This window comes from Lates calcarifer, linkage group LG16_LG22, assembly GCF_001640805.2.
Source record: "Lates calcarifer isolate ASB-BC8 linkage group LG16_LG22, TLL_Latcal_v3, whole genome shotgun sequence".
Lineage (NCBI taxonomy): Eukaryota > Metazoa > Chordata > Actinopteri > Centropomidae > Lates > Lates calcarifer.
This window is the reverse complement of record NC_066848.1, coordinates 16,854,110-16,875,010: the sequence shown is the minus strand read 5'-3', so window position 1 is coordinate 16,875,010 and position 20,901 is coordinate 16,854,110. Positions and strand designations below refer to the sequence as shown.

Here is a 20,901-nt window from a genome sequence, read left to right as displayed (position 1 = left end):
ATTAATTAAAAGGCACTGTGTGTCTAATTTTGTTGGTACATAGGCACACATTGGTGTATTTGGGACTCTGATAACACTAAATCCTAGTGCAGTCTATTGAAAAACTATAGTAGCTATTTAAGGATGGGTCTCCAACTTCATCACTCAAGACAACAGTACCAAATCAGACAGTTAGTTCATAACCTCACATATTTCCAAAATAGAATTTAGCTATTGTATGACAGAGAAAAATGATAGGCAGGTAATGGAGTTATAATTCCAACAAATACATCTTCGTCTAGGGCACTTTGTCCAGAAAATATGCGAGTTGCATCATACAGGAGCTCCCAACATGCTCCTTGGGGACTTCTTTATGATTGCACAACTTTGCTGATTGACAATAATAAAATCAAATATCACGTTATTTTTACCTTAAAAAAAAAAATCTAGCTTAATACCTTGAAAACCCCAATATACCAATCACACAATATGTTTGGGATGATGACTGATGCCTGCAAATAGACAGATAGATAGATAGATATCATAATAGACAAGATTCCAGATGATGTTGTATATGTCATGACACCTTTTTGTATCAATGTATTGCCCATTTTTTTTGCACAAAAATGTAAATGGTGCAAATTATTTATCTGATAACACAAAATCAGTCACTTCATCTGGATGCTGACACTGCAATTCACTGTGCTTGTTTGTAATCACATGATCGTCTTTTGTGCAGGAATATGAAATTACATACAATGTATATTCCAACAAAAGCACATCACCCCAGGTAGAGCACATAAAAGCATCTTAAAGCATTTTATTCATTGATCTAAATAGATTTGCTTCTGTATGATTGTCTTAAAGAAAATGTCTCTTTGACCAACACATGATAATAATACATCCTGTATACAAAAGACCATTCAAAGCAGTGCTGGGTGAAGCCAAAACGTAATACTGCACAGTTCTGAAACATAACTTAAAATAATACAGTCCTTCAATACCATTTGATTAAATCATACAGGTACATACACAGGTCCTTCATAGTAAGTCAGGGCAGCTTTTAAGCAAAATAATAATCAGTTCAACTGTAAACCAATGCTGCCACACACCCATACAATGTCCTTTAAAACATCTCAATCATAAACATTAAATGCATGCTCACATCACATTTAACAATCATAGGAAAAGTACCGTTCAGTGGTTCCAACAGAAACACATAGATGTAAATACACATACCATGAAGGCACGTGTGGCTTTGGCAAATTAAACACCTGCGTTTCCCCTGATCTTTTATGCAGCAGTGGCAAGAGTCTGTGGCCATTTTTAGTTTGGTTCCATGCCTGTCTGTGTATTGATGCTGTAATTAAGACACTTTGCTGCGCCAAGTATTCTAGGCAATGTAGCAATTGAGAGGCTGTATTGCTTCTGTTTTGACATTTACATCATTGACAGAGGTCATCAAACCCAGCTGAACAAACATACATACATAATTTAAGGCACAAAAGGCTAATTCCCTTAACTTGTTTAAGCAGCCTGAAAGTACAATCCTGAATAGAGAAAGGCACAAGGGAAACACTGGTACAAAAAAAGAGAGAAACAGCTTGTCAACACACTTGAGAGAGGCGACTGGTTACATTATAAGCCCTGCACTGTTGCTGCATGATAACCCTGGGATTCCAATGTTGACAATAATATTGCCATAAGATGCTGATTTAGCTTTACCTAGGCTGTGTACCTGGGCTGTGTAAACACACACGTGCTACCTGTCAAATGCTACTCTATTTGCAGAGAAAGGCTTTGTATTATTTAATAAAAGTGAAGCTGGTTGATAAAATTTTATATTTAGCAAGCAATGTATGGAATCTATCAACCACTGTGAGCAAACAATGGAAGTTGATAGAATAAAGTCAATGTTGATCAGGGTTCTTGAAAATACTATTTTGTAAGCAATTTATGATTCACAGCAACCAGATCAACACAGGCCACCAAAAACACATCTTCCACCCACAGCATGGTTGTAAACCTGAAAAAAAATTCCTAGTACCTACAGGGGTCTGTCAAGTCTATTTATCTTTTTATCTGAACACAGCGTACCGGAGTAGAAACAAGCTTTGGTCTTTGGCATTCTGCTGCTACAGAGGCACCTGATGTAAACTCCACATTGTGAGTCTGTCCTTTTATACTTGGTCAACTGTACGTCAGGTCCATTTTACATGTCTCATGTCCATACACAAACAGAATGCCACAGTTCAAAGCAGAATGAGCGCAACAGAGGAAGTGAGGAAAAGGGGGGGGGGGGGGGGGTTCCAGGTGTTGTGATGGCTGCCACTTCTTCTTCACCTTGGTACTGGAGGAAGAGGAGGAGCTCCTCTCTCCTTTTTACCAGAACCTGGAAAGAAGGAAAGACATGGGGAAGTTGGTGATTTGATTGGTGTTACAGAGCAGATTACATTTATTTCCACCAGGTGGCACTGTGTTACAGTCAAGCTGGACTGGAAGTATTTCATTTATCTGTCTGTTTGATAGCTTATCAAAGAAGAAGGTATCTTTATAAAAAGCCTGGTTATGAGGAATGTAAAAAGTGATTGAAATTTGGTGAAGATCAAATGTAGTTGAGGTACAGGGTTATGTGCTCTGATGCGAACCAAGTAGAAAAGTCAGAGACTATAGGTTTTTATGAAAATTTCAGATAGACCACTGGACAAACTAAAAACTCCACAACGGTCAATCTGGGAATGAATTTTTTTCTTAAGCCCTGAAAAGCCAACATTTTGGAGACATGATATTTTTACCCAACACTGACATGAGCATTTTATGTTTACAAGATGTGTGTCTGACCTTTGCCGTCAGTCTTAGCAATCTTGCTGGGGTAGGTCTTCTGGAAGGGCACGTAGGGATCGGGTGGAGGAAGGTCTGACACTGGATGGAAAGTGAACCGACACTCCCACTCATCTGTTAATGGAGAAAAATGGAGCTCAGTGGTTCTCTCGTGACACAAACATGAGCAGTGCTGACATAGCCACAGACATCAGTCAGTCACAGACTAGTGCCATCTAAGAGAAAATGAATGAGGGGAGATGGATTTGTGTAGAACTGCAGGAAATGTGATTGAAAACAGACAGTCTTTTCTTGGGCAGGACACTTAGGACCCCCGTCACTACCTGGCTCCACCACAGTGGGATAAAAACAACACAATCAGAGGTCAGCGGGTTTCTCTGCCATGGTTGATCACAATGGAACTCATGGTAAAATCAACACTGAGGGCAACAGGTTTCTCTTGCATACACTATGAGTGTAGTCTTTGAAAAACACTGAAGTTTTTTTGGGCCACACACTGCATTGTGTTTGGTTTCTGCTCTCCATTTTCCCCACAAGTTCCTCTATCAATATTCAAATTAACCAAACGAATGCCGTTGAGGATCTACTCACCCTGTATCTGGTTGTGGTGAGAGTTTTGGAAGCCATTACCCATGGGTGGTGGAGGAAGAGGGGCTCCTCCTGTCCCTGGCCTGTCCGGAGGGAGGGGAGGTCTACCGCCAGGTCCGCCACGAGGGGGATCTGGGCCTGGGCGGCCAATGGGGGAAGGCGCTGGCGATGACCTCACGCTGCCCCCACCCACGCCACGACTTGAGGGAGGAGGGGGAGGAAGAGGCCCTTTGGAGGTAAAAATAAAAGGTTAGCAGCTGAGGAGTGGCTCAAGAGGTGAATTGTATTTTCAAATAGGACGTGCACACTGTATCCTACACATCCTTTTTATATGGTTTGTATGTAGGAGTGATCCACTGTTGAGTTATTTGACCAAAACTGTTTACCTGTGCGTGCTGAGGATTGGTTCCTCCCAAGAGATGGTGGTCTCTCGTTTGGTGGGGGAGGGAGAGGGCCTGTCCTGCCATGAGGCGGAGCTGGACTGTGGCTGGTGAGGAGAGGCAGAATTTTAATCTATGAAAACACTTTGCTTATGAAATGTCATTACAACTTTGAGGAACACACTGTTTGTATATTTGAAGCTGAATAAAGAATGAAATATGTGCGGGCCATATATCACCTGCCTCAGCAGCTACATTTATTAGCCCTATGTGCAAAGCACTGAAATTCCCTAATACTTCAGTGAGTGTGCTCAGTGGAAAGAGTATTACTCGGTGATAAGACTGAGCGGATCCCACATCTTAACGCGCATAAGTGTGTGAATGTGCAGCCAGACAGAGCTGTAAAAAAAAAAAAAGATACTTTGCATACTGCATGGCAAAACAACTTAAGTTTTTAAAAAGGAACTGATCTTTTTAGAGGGAAGCAAAAAGAAGAAGTTTGCATGATGTGTGAACTGTAGCAGAATAGAACAGCTATTAGATTTGAATCTATGCAAACTTTGACACAGCCACAAAAGAAGATTTAACTATCAAAAATGTTATCTCTGTGTCTGATACCTGATAGGAGATGCTGTGTACACACCTGGCTTCAATACTTCTCATCCATTAACAGTTAACAGATGTGGATTTCAGGCTATGATAGATGAACCTTGCACAGTACCTGTTGAGTGAGCTGTTCCTTTGGGGTAGACGAGGTGTGCTGTGGTCATCCCCTCCAGCTGGGGTGGGTGGGAGAGGGGGAGGGCCCGGTCGCCCTGGTGGGAGAGGAGGCACCCCACCACTGGGTGAGGAACGAGGGGATGAGGAGGAAGAGACAGAGGGAGGAGGTTTGGAGTTGACAGAGGGGGGAGGAGGAGGCATGTCACGGGGCATAGACGGCCGATGACCTCCCAGAGGAGCAGGCGGCGGGGGGGGTCGGTCGTCGGGAAGCGGGGGTCTCCCTCCGGGTGCTGGCGGCAGGGGGGGTCGGCCGCTGTTTGGGGGTGGATGAGGAGGCGCGGAGAAGCCCGGTCTCGGCCCGGGTGAGGAGCCTCCTGGTGGGGGAGGGAGAGCTCCGTGTCTCCCTGGTGGAACACTGGGAGGAGGAGGCCCAGAAGCCGGGCTGGGTCGGGGTCCTGAGGGGAGTGATGGTGGAGGTGGGCCCCCACGAGATGGGAAGGACTGGGTTGGTCGAGGTGTGTTGGGTACGGGAGGAGGGGGACCTCCTGGAGTGTCTTGTCTGGATGAAAAATTTGGGCGGCCCTTGGGAAGATCAGGGACATTGCTACGGGCACCACCAGGGGCTCCAGGGAGTTTAGGTGGGCCAGCAGAGCTGCCACCAAAGGGGCTGGGGCCACTTGAGCGACCTCCTGGGGGAAGCACAGGTCCTCGGCTGGGTCCTGAGTCTGGAGGGGTGAAAAGGCAAAATTAACTATGTCAGAAGTGTTACTAGACCAAGTGCTTCCTCTGTTGTTCATTATCATCATTATTGCAGTTGTTGTTTATTTTTTTACCAGTGGTGTCTCTGTTTGTGGCAGATCTCAGTTTTGGCATCCCTCCTGCAAACAGGCCTCCTAAACCAGCAGGAGCCCCGCCACCAAAACCTCCTCCACCACCTCCTCCACCTCCTCCACCTCCTCCTCCTCCTCCACCTCCTCCTCCACCACCTCCTCCTCCTTTGGGTTCTGAGAGGATTACCAAAAAATATAAAATTAATTGTTCATTCACAGGATAAATATATACTAATATACTGCAATGTGCTTTGCTGCACAGTTTTTGTTTTGACTCAGTTAGTGTGACTAACCTGGCTACAAACTAACTTGTGCTATCATAGAGGTCTTGACTTACTGTCCAGAATGGGCCCACTGCGGTCATTGGTAACCGCTTTCTTTAATCTGGTGCCTTTAGAAATATCGGACAACAGAGCATTCCTGTTCTGCTGTTCTGAGCGGTTTAGATTCGGTTTTTCTGTGTTGGCCTGAAACACAAAGAATGACAGAATGTTAAAACTGTGAATAGATAACAGGCAGTGAGCTGTCAGAAATCACGATCATGCAGACCAAACAGGAAAAAATATGTCACGACATTATGTATCCACAAGACGTCTCTGCTGAGCACGATCAAGACGACAGGGCAGCAGAACTTGAGGGACGGATGGACAGACAGGTAGACAGAATGACTTACAAGCGCTAAGGTGGGAGGAGGGGGAGGCCCAGGGGGTGGTGGGGGAGGTGGGGCTGGCATCTTCCTCTCTCCACTTTACTCTATTTGCACTGGACGCTGCACTCTGAGGGACAGGTCAGAAAAACATTTTAGAAAATGGAACAAGAGAAAAAGAAATCAAACACACTGATACTGCAAGATGTTTTAGCAGTTGTATTGCTCCCTAAACTGGAGACTGGGGTCCCTGAGGCAAAAACAAATAGGTCCTTGTAACTCAAAAATGAATGCAATTCAGCATTTCCTTATTCAGAATGTGTAATGAGAATTCTTTTATTTTTCACTGCCATGTTTCCACCTACAGTCCAGACATATAATAAGAAGTTCTTAGGTGGACATTTCTTGAGAAAAAAACTTCACAAGTAGCGCTTCTCACGCAGTTTAGTGTGAACCTCATTTAGTTCAATGCACTAATGGCTTACAGCAAGCGGTTACACCCACAGCTAAGGACTGAAGACCCTTGACTATTCTCTAGAGGTAAGCTTTGTCCACAAGAAGCAGCAGCGATGATACTTACTTTCACTTCCTTAAATGTATCTCGGTGAAAAGTTTGAGAATTGAATATTGACATTTAAAGAAAACAGACTGCTATTTTGGGGTGTTCACCATACCTAAGCTCCACCCATGTTTTATCCTGTTCAACAAATTAGGACTTTCTTGCGCCTAAAATAGGTAGGAAGTATTCACAGTATGATGAAATCTGGGGAAGACTCAAAGTTCAGATACACATAAAAAAGATTTATAAGCTTAAAATATGTCAGTAAAACAGTTCTCCAATGAGCTGATAGTGCAGTTACAGACTTACAATAAATATTTCATCTAGCAGGAACTTGGGTTTAAGTTCTCTAAAATATGACTTCAAAACATGCTGTATATCTAGAGTTTGATTTTGGCAAGGAGAGATATAACTTTCATACCTAGCATTACACAATGCATAGGAAAGAAGCTAGTTTCCCTCCTGTATTAATGCTGCTGGTGCTTGAGCTTAAAATTCACTTTAAGTGCACCTTTAATCTTGTATTTTATCAACCAAATAACACAAGCCAGGAACACATTTCAGACGAGCTTTAAAAGTAACTGAACACAGTCGATGTAAAAAAACAGTTGCAGACTTGCGTAGCCTGAGGTGTAACATGCATGAAAGTTTAATTTCACAGAGAACAATGCAGCAGCAGCTTTCTGGTCATTCTGATTCACCGTCAAAGTCCACTTTAAAACTTTACCTTATCCTTTAATTCTATGCACTTACTATTTAGGGCAATATATGATTTTACTCTGGAGCTGCTTTAAAGTGCAAAACTCAAAAAGGACTTACTTTTTAGGGTCTCTCCTGCAAAAGAGTGCTGCAGGCATAATATATGACATCAATCCTAATAACACTACCTACTTTTCACAGCCCTGAAACTCATCTATATTAGTTAATAGTCTGCCAAATCAAATTACTGACATGAGAAGAGTCACTTCCCCATCTAAATGGCATGGTCTGCTGCACACACAAAGCCAGCGGTAAACTTCTATTGTCCCCTATTAGCCCTTTTATAAATGGGTTTAGATCAAAACCTTTGAAGGCATTAAAGAAAGTGCCCTTACAGGCAATGACACACTTACAATAATATTAACAGGTAAAGACACACGTATATATTTGATGTCATGCTTTCTGTTCAAGCCAAACTTTCATTTGTAAAGAGTTCTAACCTGTCAATCAGAAACTAGTTTGAATGATCTCTGATGACAAGAACTAACCACTGAGATCACAGAGTTCGGTTAGGTAAAATGCCATGACCTAAAAAGGCAGTTGAACAAGAGGTAAGATGAGGAACAAGTATAAAACTCACTCCCTCACATGCATGCTTGCACATTCAAATTCACACCAAAATCATCCTGTTTCCCCTCACATAAATACTCACATAGCTCGGCCTCTCACTTCATTTTAAGTTACACACTCAGTTAGACCATTCTCTTGGGGCCTCTTACTTCCTGTATGCTGCTAACAAACAGGAAGTCACCACACGGCTCCAGCACCGCAGCCATCCGGTTGCCAGGATGATGATACCTCTTCATCTCAGCTACGTATCATTTTGACATTCTCCTCCTCCTTCTCGCTTTCTTTCTCTCAACGGTGCATCACTCCCACACTGCATTAGTTTATCACCTTTCTTTCTCTTCCTTCTTCCTGCTTTCTTCATGTGTTTGCACAGTCTTGACACTCACGTATACCCTACCAGCCTTCTTTTCTCAGTCCACCAGTGTCACTTAGCTTTCTTCACCATTTAATCTCACTTGTTCCAGCATGGTCTGTCACTTTCTGTGTTTCACACTGTAAATAGACACTGCTGTTCTGCCTCAAAATAAGACCTGTGGCAGCTTCGCATTGGTTACTCTTTGTCATGAAATTTTGGTAAAAAACTAATAAAACACAAGGATTGAGTGTCTCCCTTTGAAATGTATTCTATACACAGAGAAACATTTAGAGCATCATGACAGAATAAAATTCTCCTAGTGAAACCCAGACTGATGACCATCTGAGAGGAGACAGCAACGAGCAGCACAAACTGTCTGTTTGCAGAAGTATAAACAACCATACCTCTATTATATTAATTTTGGCCCTCATAGACTAATGTGTAATGTTTACTGAAAGTATCAATAAACTGACCGAACCCTAATACAGAATCTCTGACATGATAATTCATGGGCCAGTTAAGGTCTTATTAAAGATAAGCTGCTTCAGCTTATCTTTTATATGACTGTCACTAATTTCCCCAATATGGACCATGATGGGGGGAAAAAGCCCTTAAAACGCCACAGAAAATAAGCCTAAACACTGAGTGAGAGCCAAGCATAAACAGGACAACATGTACAGTACACATGCTTCAGCATCAAGAGCTTAAACCTGCCATGCTTTTCATGGAAACTGTGAATGTGTGTGATGTCTGCATGTGGCAACACTAAATATGAATATTTAAGACGCCAAATAATATTAAGGGGAAGCTGGAGTACATGGAAAATTAAGTCTGTGTTTCCTACATCACACATTTTGGAGAGTCACATTTAAAAACTCAGTGAGGATTCAAAGCTATAACAGCAGAGTTGGAGCAGGTTGAAGACAGATGAGTCGAGTTTTAGTCTGAGTACACAAACAAATGGATGTTTAAATAGGCACTCTGCTATATGCAGAGCAACCACTAATACAGACCATTCATACCAGGCAGTGCCACACACAACTCTGTTTGTCAAACATTGTGGGTTACCCATCATTAGTACTAATGCTTGTACAGATCAGGAGGAGAGGTCTTAAGGTGACAGAAAGTGGGCAAAGGTGTGCAATTAGCACAACCTCTGTAACACAGGCTACACATTATGAACATGAATGTGAGGATTACAGTACAGTATCATAAATAGATGTGGGTTCACAGCTTGTGCAGGGGACAGTACACATGCCTCACTTATTTGTCACCTGGTAAATGTAAAATCAAGATAAATGCTCATTACAAGTCAACAGTCTGATATTTGCTTACTTAATGTGACCTACAGTCCAAGAGTCTATAATCACAAATCAAGCAACCAACCAGCAAATATTTGACATTTCGACTTCATGAAAGACAATTGGTGAGGTAAATTCATCAAAATGATCTTGAAATCATGTAATTTTCTGTTGATAATTTAATCAAATGATGCATTACAAGACTAATTGCATCAGAATTTAGTCATACTTCATTGAGGCAAATGACACTTTTTGATTTTGGCTTGAAAAAACTCACTGAAGAGAACTTCTCAGCAAAAACTGTCTGGAGAAGCTGTGCTGGCAGATCTCAAGATTTAAAGCCAAATTCCCATCTGCACGTTTCCACTGTCCTAACAACTACAGATGTTTCTATTCAGCCTCCACCATGACAGAACTCTCAGTGGCAGGGAAAAGTATTTCTATCACTCTGAGCTGAGGCTACTGATTTGCATTTTAAATTAAGCTGAATTGCTGAAATTTCAGCAGACCACGCTGAGCTTAAAAGGTACGCTGGTGCTCAAGAAAGGGCTGAGAGTGAACACTGTCAAGTCTTACCTTAGTCTGTGAATATGACTGAGACAATTTCACAGTCTTAATCAGAATATAGAGACTAACACATCGACTCATTTCCTGTGGCAGTGATGAAATGACATGGACACAACGGCAGACCAGCAGAAAAAACACAGCAGAAAGACGGGAGCCAATGAGACTGAGTTTCTTATTATGTGTTTCAAGGGAAGGAGGCTGTGATGGAAAACCCCTCCTTGGTTTTGTGTGGCTGACAGCTGCCACAGTCACCTTTGGAAATGCAATTTGTACAATGTACTTCAAAATCCACCAAAATGTAATGACTTGAAACACGCAAACTGAACTCATTTACAGTATAAATTGATCAGTTAGTGCATGATTTGCAAATAATACTGAAGTAGCTGCGAGTGAATGCAGAAACACATCAACTTCCGCTATAGGAAACAGGCCTGTGTGTTGAAATTTAAAGTGCAGTATGCAACTTCTTTCTTTCTCTGGATAAAGTCAGAAGCTGAAGCATTCACAATGACTGCTTTGACGAAGGGAGAGAAGTAGAGAGGGAGATATGAGGGATTGGAGGGTGTGGATCCTTTGAAGAGACACTGTCAAGACACACACACACACACATACACAGTGAATATAGCTCACATATGTTTCAGTTTACAAATGGCAATAAAAAGGCTTCTTCATCCTGCCACTGAACCTCCTGTGCTGCATGACCTCATTAGAGTTTTTGCACTCACTCACTCTCTCTCTCTCTCTCTCTCTCACACACACACACACACACACACACACACACACACACACACACACACATACAAACACTAAATTTAGAATCTTAACAGCAAAAATGTTTAACTTGAGTATTAAACATTGATAAATTGAATGAATGAATTATTGTGATACTGTGATACATATTGTGAGTACTATGATGACAAAACAGAAACTTCCATGTGTCTCCAGATCATTGTTGTTACTTAATTGTTCTACTGTTGCTTACTGAGGGAGGGCAGATAGTGGTATCGGTGGCACAAGTCTCATTTTATGACCAAGACCATTTATCAAAATTACCTTCAACTGCTACAGTGGGCAGTGACAAAGCCTTTTTCAGACCATGCCTCCACCAGGTTAGAGAACACCTGGCTTTGCACTGCTGTGCAAACTAGGGTAAAGAGATATTTAAACCTGTCTGACTTTCAGGAATGGAAATAAAAAAAAAAAACACAAGTAAAATTGTTTGATTTAGAGATAAAAAAATTAAAATGTAAAAAAAATCAGATCAAATTCAGCACCTGAAGCTTAATCATATCAAATTATTTTAAATAAATAAACAATTTGTGTGGGGAAACTAAAAAAAGACTGTGGTTCAATATAGAGAAATGTTGTGGTTTTTGCAGGGGTGATGGTGGGTAGAAGTGGCTATATAATTAAGTGGAAACCTCCCATCACTTTTCACTCAACTCCGCCCAAATGCTCATATGGCTCAGCAGTAGATGTTAAGGTTTCAGAAGAAATAAGACAATCAAACACACCTTGGGAAATTCAACACTTGACAACATTCAAATATAATATATTTATAAACCTGTCTCCACTGGAGATCATCAGGAAAAATGTAAAGTGCTGCTGGTCATAAAAAAGATCAAAACCTGAGTTGATTTTCAACATGGCCTCGGGGAAAAGGTAATTTCAGACATTTCGAATGCAGACCAGGGTAGTAATAAATGTGTCGGCTGCGCAGGAACAGTGCTGAGTGGCTAAGCTAACATCCTGTGGTGTGTTCACATGCATTTGCTCACACACATACTACACACACCAGCTGTATCTGGCAACAGATGTGGTTCTGTTGCTGTTGATTTAGACTTCGCCTCAGCAGGGTAATTTTACCTCTACTCATTCTTCAAATAAAGAATTAAATGCTGAGTACAATTCATGATGGAAACAGATGAATGTCTTCTCTAGAAAGCCCAGTGGGTATTTGTCTTATCAATTGAGGGATTTCTGTAAGTCTGGGGTTTGTGTTTCCTCTCTAGATATATGTGCTGTGATAGATGTGACTTACGGACATTTAAATATGGACTTTGATAATGTTTTAGCAGCCTAGATGAGGTTCATGCACACATACATAATACAGATGTTTCTAAAAATATCAAACCTCAAACCCTGGCAGATCAACTTACTGAGCCACATACTATATAACCACCATTACTGTTTATTTTTGGCTTTCCTAAATGGCATAAACCACTTCCTACAAACATAACAGTACCATCACCTTGACTTTATGCCACTTTGCAAATTAGCTGAATTTCTTAAGTCTTATGTGATTTTGAACTTAGAGCTGAAGTTTGAATTTCTGGACAGTCAAAAAGCACTTAGCAACTTTTAACCTTGGATTCAGAGAAACTCAATTAAATTGAGTAAATAAGACAGACTGACTAATGATGAAAATAACTTAGTGGCAGCCCAAAATTCTACCATAAAGAACAGTGGATGCTGCTGATGACAAAAAGAGAGCTAAAATCAGTGACATACATCATTTCCTCCTGAAAGGCACAGTTCAGTTAGCTGACCTTGACCTCTGTCCTTCCTGTGGAGCCTTGCTCCTAAAAAACACTCACAAGAGCAAGGAAACACTGCTCTGTAATGAAAAGTAGACACGATAAGTGTTGGACTTCAAAGCTAGTGTAGTGCATCAGGCCTTAATGAATAAATTACTTAAACAATTAATTGATAATCAAGATAGATGAAAAATACTTTTGTGTAAGTTGATTAAATGATTAATTGCCTCATCATTTCCGCTCTACACACAGGAAACAAGGCTGAGCTGTAGTCTTCCAATAAACAGCAGATATACAGTTCATATCAGCAGTTCTTTTAAACAGATTCATTACTACAACAGGCAAAATAATAATAATAATAATAACTGCAAAAGTCAGTAAACTAGAGACAGGCTTTAGGCCTATTCAACTCTTCTGTCAACTTGTCACCAAAAGACACCTTGTTGTTTTCTTTTTACTGCTGCAACATAAAAATCTGACAATGGAAAAAAATCACTTACTCAATCTGTGTCCATAGAAGAATCAGCAGTATGTTCAGAAGACAGTAGAAGAAGCACCTTAGTTCATTCCTCATAAAAATGCAAAATTTGAACAGCAGCCACATACAGCTGAAAACAGAAAAAAGCGGAAGATTAGCAGCATCTAAAAATGTTTAAAAAAACATTCTGCACCGTGTAGAACTTCTTGATTCCTCTTCCTCTAAACTCACGTCTCACATTGCACATTCAGAGAAGTCCCACTTCCACACACACACACTGGGCTTATATACGACACGCGCCACTTCCTCTTTTTCAGTTCCACACCTGGGGGAGGGATTCCCAGTGGGGCTCCGGATTAAAATGAAGTCTGCAACAAGGTTTTACAAGCTGGAGACATATAAATCAAGCATATTCCTGATATATGAGGAGATCATTTCAGCCCTCTAGGTAGAAGTCCAACAAAATATATATTAGTATAGAGAGAGTGCCTTCATCCTCCAAGGCTGCACAACCCTCTAAATGTAATTCAATAACAAAAAATGTTTAGACTTTTACTTTTGTTTTATATTGTTCTTTTATTTTGTTAAGTGACACAGCACGTATCTCTGATCTAAAATGGTCTGATTAGTGGGAAATAAATAAAATGGAATACAATTTTTTTTAAAAATGCATTTGCGTTAAATATTACACTTTATTTTTCTAACGTAAACACAGTAGTGCACCAGTACTGTCATGTGCATGCATGGTTTTATGATGTATTTATATCGATTAACTTTTCGAAAAAATGTGATAATTGTACCATACCACATTTAATCAGTAAATGTTTTGTATCAGAGGACCTCAATGTGAAAATTGCATCATCTAGCCAAAAGTCTGTGATGTCAAAGATCATGTTTGTTACAAAAAGACGTGGTTGATGACTCCTCTGACTATCCTGTGAGAGGGGAAGAAAGAAAAGCCCACGATGTCAAATGAATGAGACATGAGGCCAAAAGAGTGATTGTTCTCACACACACACACACACACACACACACACACACACACACTTGGTTTACACCTAATTTGCATGACAAACAGTGACTAATTTGGTTGTAATAGTAATAAATGTGAAAATATGCGCACACTGACGAACACAATGGAGAAGTAAAAATCGACTAGGAAGAAGTATACGCAAATGCTGAAAGAGAAGCGAGGACAAGTAATGGGACAAAACGTGGAGAAATTAGGCAAATCAGGCAAATATCACCGAGGACAAAACAGCTGTATACTGCAGTTCTACAGTTTTGTTTTTGAGATGTGCACTTCTGCATAAATTTCTTTGTCTTTTGCAATTTTCTGAAGTTACGTCTCAGTAAATTGAGCCTAAAATACTCATTTTTATGTAGCTTTTTGCTGTCTGGAGCTGTTGTATGTTCACCAAGACTGGACTCAGAATTGATTCACCTCAGATAGATTTTCTTCAAAATGCTTTCAGAGACATGAGAAGGCTTTCGTGCATCATTTGCATGAAGAAAAACAAACATTACATGAAAACCTTATCCTATGTTTTTACCCAAAGAAAATGAAGTATAGCTTCAATTTAACTGAAAGTGAATTGATCCCAGCCCATGATGCTGCTGGACAAAAGGGTTAGCATAGCTCCACAGCTGCAACTTCCTGTGCTCTCAGTGTCACACTTCCTGCCTCGCAACACAGTCAGGAGGCAGTCTGCCAACCCACCATGGGCTGCACTTCAATACTCTCCCCCTCTTCTCCTTTTTCCAGCCAGCTACAGCACAAGAGCTGCGCCTTTAAAGAGACACCTTGGCTTTCACCCCTGTGCTCAGCTGTTTTTCTTTACCAGGCTCCAGTCTACAGTGAGGGGAAAAACATGTCTGAGCTTAACCATAAAAAAGGCTAGTGTTCCCCATAGAATCCACTGCAGTTGGCTGATGCTAAATCAGCATGTAGCCTTTCCACAAAACAAATGTACGGCAGGAACTTAGTGAGTCCACATGTAAAGCTACAAAGAGCCTTTTCATCACTGCAGATACTGGAAATGACTGGTAAATGACTGAGAATGAAACAAACTACCAAAAGCTAAACATAACTCCACATCCTCCTATAAAGGCTAAAGATTTATCTGAAATCTGGATTGGATCACTTACAGTACCTCATTATTTTAAAAAAAGAGAACAAGACAGCCGTTGATATCATGTTATTTTTTTAACGCTCTTTAATATTGTTGGTTTGACAAAGTAACAGAGACACTTTACATTACGATCATAATGTTCAGGTTTTGATGAAGCAGACATGCGGTGCAATTATTCACTTGTCTGTGACGTTTTTCCTTTTTGCTGATGTGCACTTTTCTTTTTTTAGTAAGCACTCTCATCTCATTTTCCCCCTAACACATTACATCATGTTGCAGTGTTTAGCGTCTGCAGTATCAGCAATTCAGGCTGCAAATACAGTATATCCAAATACCAATTTATACAACACTTGTAAGTGATACTTAGCTAAATATCAATGAATAATTCATCATTTTGGGAAAGACGCTTATTTACTTTCTGGAGGATACTTAGATAAGAAAACTGATACCTCTCTCCTATCCCACAATAAAACAGCAAATTGTTGTTTTAATACTGTTTAACAAAAAGCAAACAATACAGAACATGTTAAACAATAAGCTTTAGACATGCAGATAGGCATTTTTTGACCTGGTTCGCTGTTTCCAGCCTTTGTGCTAACCTAAGCTAACCGGCCGCTGGCCGTAGCTTCAGTTATGAGCAGATATCGTAGTGATATCGATTCTCTAATCTAACACCATGTCTGGTATTTCAGCATTGTTTTGTGTTTGTTACACACACCCTGTGCATTCCTCAGAACCATTATATTATCACTGAATCTCAGGCCTCTTATTTTTTTTTCCCAGTTTCAGCCATATCAAAGCAGCTTGGTGTGGCAACAGACGCTGGGCTGTGTCTCAATATTTTCAATATTTCCTCTTTTGTCACGCATTGACATCAGTACTAGCTCTGCACAGGCCCTGTGTTCTCACCAGACTCTGCAAAGTAACGTCTTCAGGTTCAAGTGTTTCTTGGTGTTTTCTCATCTCACCACATAACCTGTAAACGCAGTAGCTTATACCCAAAAGGAAAACACAGTCATTAAATTCAACAACTAAGACAGGAGAATGAAGAGAGCAGAAAGGAGAGGAGAACTGACACCCCCCACCCACCCACCCTGTATCTCACAGTCACATGAACATTAGTACAGCTCGCCTGCAGGCTGCTCAGTCACTTTAGATGCTTTGTGATTGCATATCACACCACTTATGACTCATGTACTGTAGGCCAAGCAGAGATGCCACAGGATGTCATTCAAATGCTTCAGCTGTGTGAAAACAGACTCTGAAATATGCAACAGACAGAGTTTAATTCAAGTGCCAAGCGCCCCCTCGACAGGTCGCCATCACAGAGCTAATACACACACACACACAACTTGGATTGTAGGACAACACTGGACACTGAGCCAGTGTGCTGACTAATGATATATTATATGGTTTATGACAATGTGGTGGTGGTGGAGTGAGCAAAATTGAGCAACAGCCGCCATCATTTTTCTTTTACATCTTTTCTTTTTTTAATCTGATACTAATTGTATCATCATTACCATTCTGGCATTTCCTGACCACATTGATAATATGTGTTTAAATTCTGACTGTGGATGTTGATGACTTTGACCTGTAGCAGTGTCAACACATGAGGCATATGGTCATGGGTTTCAGTGCTGGATGGACAGAGAGCTGCCAGGATCACATGCTTTACACAGGAAACAGAGTTGAGGACAAAGAGAGCATAGTATTGCATTATGTTTCTACTACTACCCACACATGCTAAACAAATGCTCATGCTATCCTCAAAACATCACCGCAAAACATGAGTTACACTGCTAAACAATGCCGCAATTCTTTTCACATCAGATGTGTTCATCTCTGAAGACAGAGTAGGAAATGATGAGAGGTCCATTAGAACTTCTGGCTTCATTTCAAAAGACAACTCTGGTTAAATTTGTAAAAATGGGGGAGCTGGGAGTCACGGCTGAGTTTCACCCAGCCCCTCACTTCCTAACCAACGCTGGGTTCATCCCACTGCGCTCCTTAGGAATGCCAAGAACTCAAGAGTTACAATGAGCTAAAACTAGTTCTGTGACAAAGCACATGAATGAGAATACAACCCGAGGCAACACGAGCGCATAAACAAGGCTCCTCTCTGCTGCACTATGACCAAAACCTCAACACATTCTTAGCTTTGAAGAAACCGTAATATAAACTGATGGGATCCAAGAGTTACTGAACAGCTTCTGCTCCTCCTGGGTGACGGCCAGCAGAGGAGGAGTTCAGTCCAAAATATGAAGAAGCACACACACATTGCAAGTAAATCTATAGGTTCCTTATTTCTGCATCTAACATAAAGAGCTAGATGAAGTCAATTCACAATGTATGTCATAAAACCCAGAGTCTGCAGAGAAAAATCAACATGGCAGCACTGGTGTCACCAATATGTTACAAAAGGGACTGCTCTGTGGTCTGAGGTAAAAGTTTAAATAGCTGCCATCTTTGTTAGTTTGGACCACAAAAATACAACTTTGGGGAACTGATGTGGGCAGAACAAATGACAACCACCGTGTTTGTTTATGATCCTGAGTCACCAGTCAATTCAAGGCCGAAACATGCCCTTCTTTACCTTTAAGATCAACTTACATTAAGCTTCAAAACGTTCACCAAGACATACAGAAAATAATGTACCACTTCTGACTTCTTGTGGATAAAAAATGAAGAGGCCATGTACAGGCAGGGGTGGCCTTTAAGCAAGACACTGAACCCCAAAAGAACCTCACACAGCAGCCATCAGTGTGTGTGTGTGTGTGTGTGTGTGTGTGTGTGTGTGTGTGAATGAGAGGCATTGTAAAGTGCTCTTAACTGCTCTCAGGTAAAAGGCATCATGTAAGTGCTGTCCATTTCCCCATTTAAGAATACATGACTGACTCCAAGACAGTTTTTAGGTGCCAGCACTGAGCAGCAAATAAAAATAGCATCTTACTGTGGATGCTGTTTGTACAAAGCTCTGTGAGATTTATGTCAGTGGGTTCATTCTTTGTTTATTCTAAATGGGTACATCTTTTTATTTGAAGAACAAATTTTTTTCCCTTTTTTTCGGAGGAACCAGATTTGCATGTATGTGGGTCTGGTCTTGAAACACACTGACAACCAACAGTGACAGTTCACACAAAAGTCAGTGCAGCAGTACAGTCACACCCTCATCAGTCATAAACCTCATGCATGTATGATTGCAGAAACAGAGAGAATTCACTTGTGTACATTAATTTCCTGAACTATGTAAATTACTAGAGCAAATCTTAGTACTGTGTTTATTTGGGGGGGGAAAATCACTGAAAATAACTAGATGCTTAAAGGAGTCCCCCATGCTGGGTGTATAAATCCATACAATAAAGTTAAAATCAAATAAGTTATAAGATCAAATTAGACAATAAATCAATATCAAATGTAATGTATATCAATGAAATGCAAGCATGTATTAAAAATAATTGTAGGCACTCAATATTTATACTGTGATATTTGTGTTTACCACATGGTGCAAATTGTCTATGAATTGGCCCCTATTGACTGCCACATTACATGACAATTTCATTATCTGCTCAGGCGTGAAGAAACCAAGCAGCACTATAGAGCTGAAATGATTGGATGATAAATCAATTAGTTGACAGAAAAATAATAGCAAGATTTTTTTATGCCCTAGATTAGCATGTTGGATGATTTCAACATCCAATACAAATAAAGTCAATCAATTCATTTTACCTTCAACTTAACAGTCTAACCAGAGCTAAGAAAGGCCAGCTACAGTATGGATAAGAGGGTGACTGGACAGACCTCAGAGCAGAGGAGAGGAGGAAAGCGGTTACATAATTCTGTTGCCCGTCAGATTAGTGTCATATTGACATGTGTTTATTCTGAATTCCTCCATTCAAAGGAAGCAGTTCTTTATAAACTAAATGTTTACAGAAGCTAGCTCAGCCTTAGTGTGTGTGTGGTGTGTGTGTGTGGTGTGTGTGTGTGTGTGTGAAGTGTAAGTGCATGCAGAATGACTGCTTACTGCCAAATGGCATTCTGTCAAACAGGTTGTGAACAAACACACACACACGCGTGCAAATTCCTCTTCCTTAGCGTTCTGACTTCAGACCAGCTAATGGTGTGGATGATATGTCCAGCTGAAGGGAATTTTCTCCTTTCCTGCACATGTGTGTGTGTTTGTTCCCTACTCCCTTCAAAGCTCTTTGAAAATAAAACCCAAATATGTGAAAACACTGCAGTCCGATTCCCTCAACTCTGCCTCTCCTCACTCTGTAGCTCCTCTTGACAATTACACAACTCAAAACACATGCCTTATGTTCAGCCTGACTGTATGTGACCAGCTACATCCTCACAGCAGACCAGTCTGTGAGAACACTGGGAGTTTTAGAAGAAAAATAGTTAATACAACACACACATAGACCATCATTTGTGGGAGGAAGAAAGCACAAACCTTGGCCAGTCGCCAAAGCCCCTGCCAGAGCCCTGTACCACTTTTCAAGACGTTTGTAACCGACTAAATACTTCTTTGGACGGTGTGATAAACAATTCGCCTCAGTTCATTCGCCATCAATGCGGGAATCGGTCCCAGCTGCTTTCTGGAAGCTGACAACTTCTTTTTGCTTGTAAACCGGACTCGGGTCTCATGGTTTCCGCTTCACTTCAGCTATTTTCCACACCCGCATACAACACACAAAACTTAAACCAAACTTAAGATAATGTTTGCTCAACCTACCTCTGTAGATATAAGGTGCTGTGCACAGTTAATAATCTTCCATCGACCGTCAGGATACTGCAGTTGGTGTGGAGGATCGCTGTGCAACCAATCCTCGAGTCTGCAGAGGAGAGGACTGGCAGGCAGAGCAGGCAGGCTAGCTGAACTGGCCTCACCCAGAGCCTCACACAGTGTGGGTTGAGTAAATCTCTCCTACAGAACTTGATGTGAGAAACACTATCTTCAGGAAGAGGGGGAGGATACTCTAAGTGACGCTAAATGAGAAATAACATAAAGCTCAGTGGAAAGGACAATTTAGTCAAGGTGGTTAGAAAGTATGGTGTTAATCGAATGAAGCCCTTTATTACACTGTTTTATAAAGTTGGCCACACCTACCAAAGCTTGCAGACTAGTCACTTATTCACTATATAGGTTTATTGTTTACAGCAATCTGCTTTATCTAACACTGTGTCCAGCAGCAAGCCTTACCTCTGTGTATGCCCTATTGACTTCCACATTACATGCATTTCATTATTTGCTCAGGAACAAAGATAACAACCAGCACTCTAGAGCTGAAATGATTGGATGATAAACCAATTAGTTGACAGAAAAATGATGGCATTTTTTTTTTATGATTGATTATACATTTAAGTCATTATCAAATTAAAGTTAGTTAAATTAAGTTAGATTACCTAGTGAGGAAAATAATATTATCCGTATTAATAATGGAAATGATTGTTGGCTGCAGCCTTACAGCTCTGCTGTTATGAAATAACAGTACCTTCCAAAGTTTCTGTTGTGATAATTATTTTACACAGAAAAGAATTTGATAAAATACAACTGTATGACAACTGATCACAATACGACTTAAAACTACGACAATCTTAAAATCATGATTTTGAGTGAGGGTCACTCTTCAGGACCAGGCCCAGAAGATGGAGGAGG

General features: G+C 40.8%; 1 protein-coding gene across 4 annotated transcripts; it reads right to left on the bottom strand.

The window, feature by feature from the left end:
• Positions 1-784: 784 nt before the first annotated feature.
• wipf1b (WAS/WASL interacting protein family, member 1b) lies at positions 785-20,151 on the bottom strand. 4 transcript variants are annotated; one of them, XM_018693807.2, is made up of 10 exons: positions 19,978-20,150; positions 13,133-13,240; positions 6,012-6,114; positions 5,676-5,805; positions 5,342-5,512; positions 4,510-5,233; positions 3,795-3,895; positions 3,412-3,636; positions 2,821-2,934; positions 785-2,371 (listed from the first exon to the last, which is right to left on the bottom strand). In XM_018693807.2, the coding sequence occupies exons 3-10, from the start codon at positions 6,069-6,071 to the stop codon at positions 2,319-2,321; spliced, it is 1,578 nt and encodes a 525-aa protein (XP_018549323.1). In that variant the 5' UTR covers positions 6,072-6,114; positions 13,133-13,240; positions 19,978-20,150; the 3' UTR covers positions 785-2,318. The 4 variants fall into 4 exon arrangements, with proteins under 4 accessions (XP_018549323.1, XP_018549324.1, XP_018549326.1 ...); XM_018693808.2 differs by lacking the exon at positions 19,978-20,150 and adding an exon at positions 13,342-13,360; XM_018693810.2 differs by lacking the exon at positions 13,133-13,240 and having other exon boundaries at positions 19,978-20,151.
• Positions 20,152-20,901: the final 750 nt, after the last annotated feature.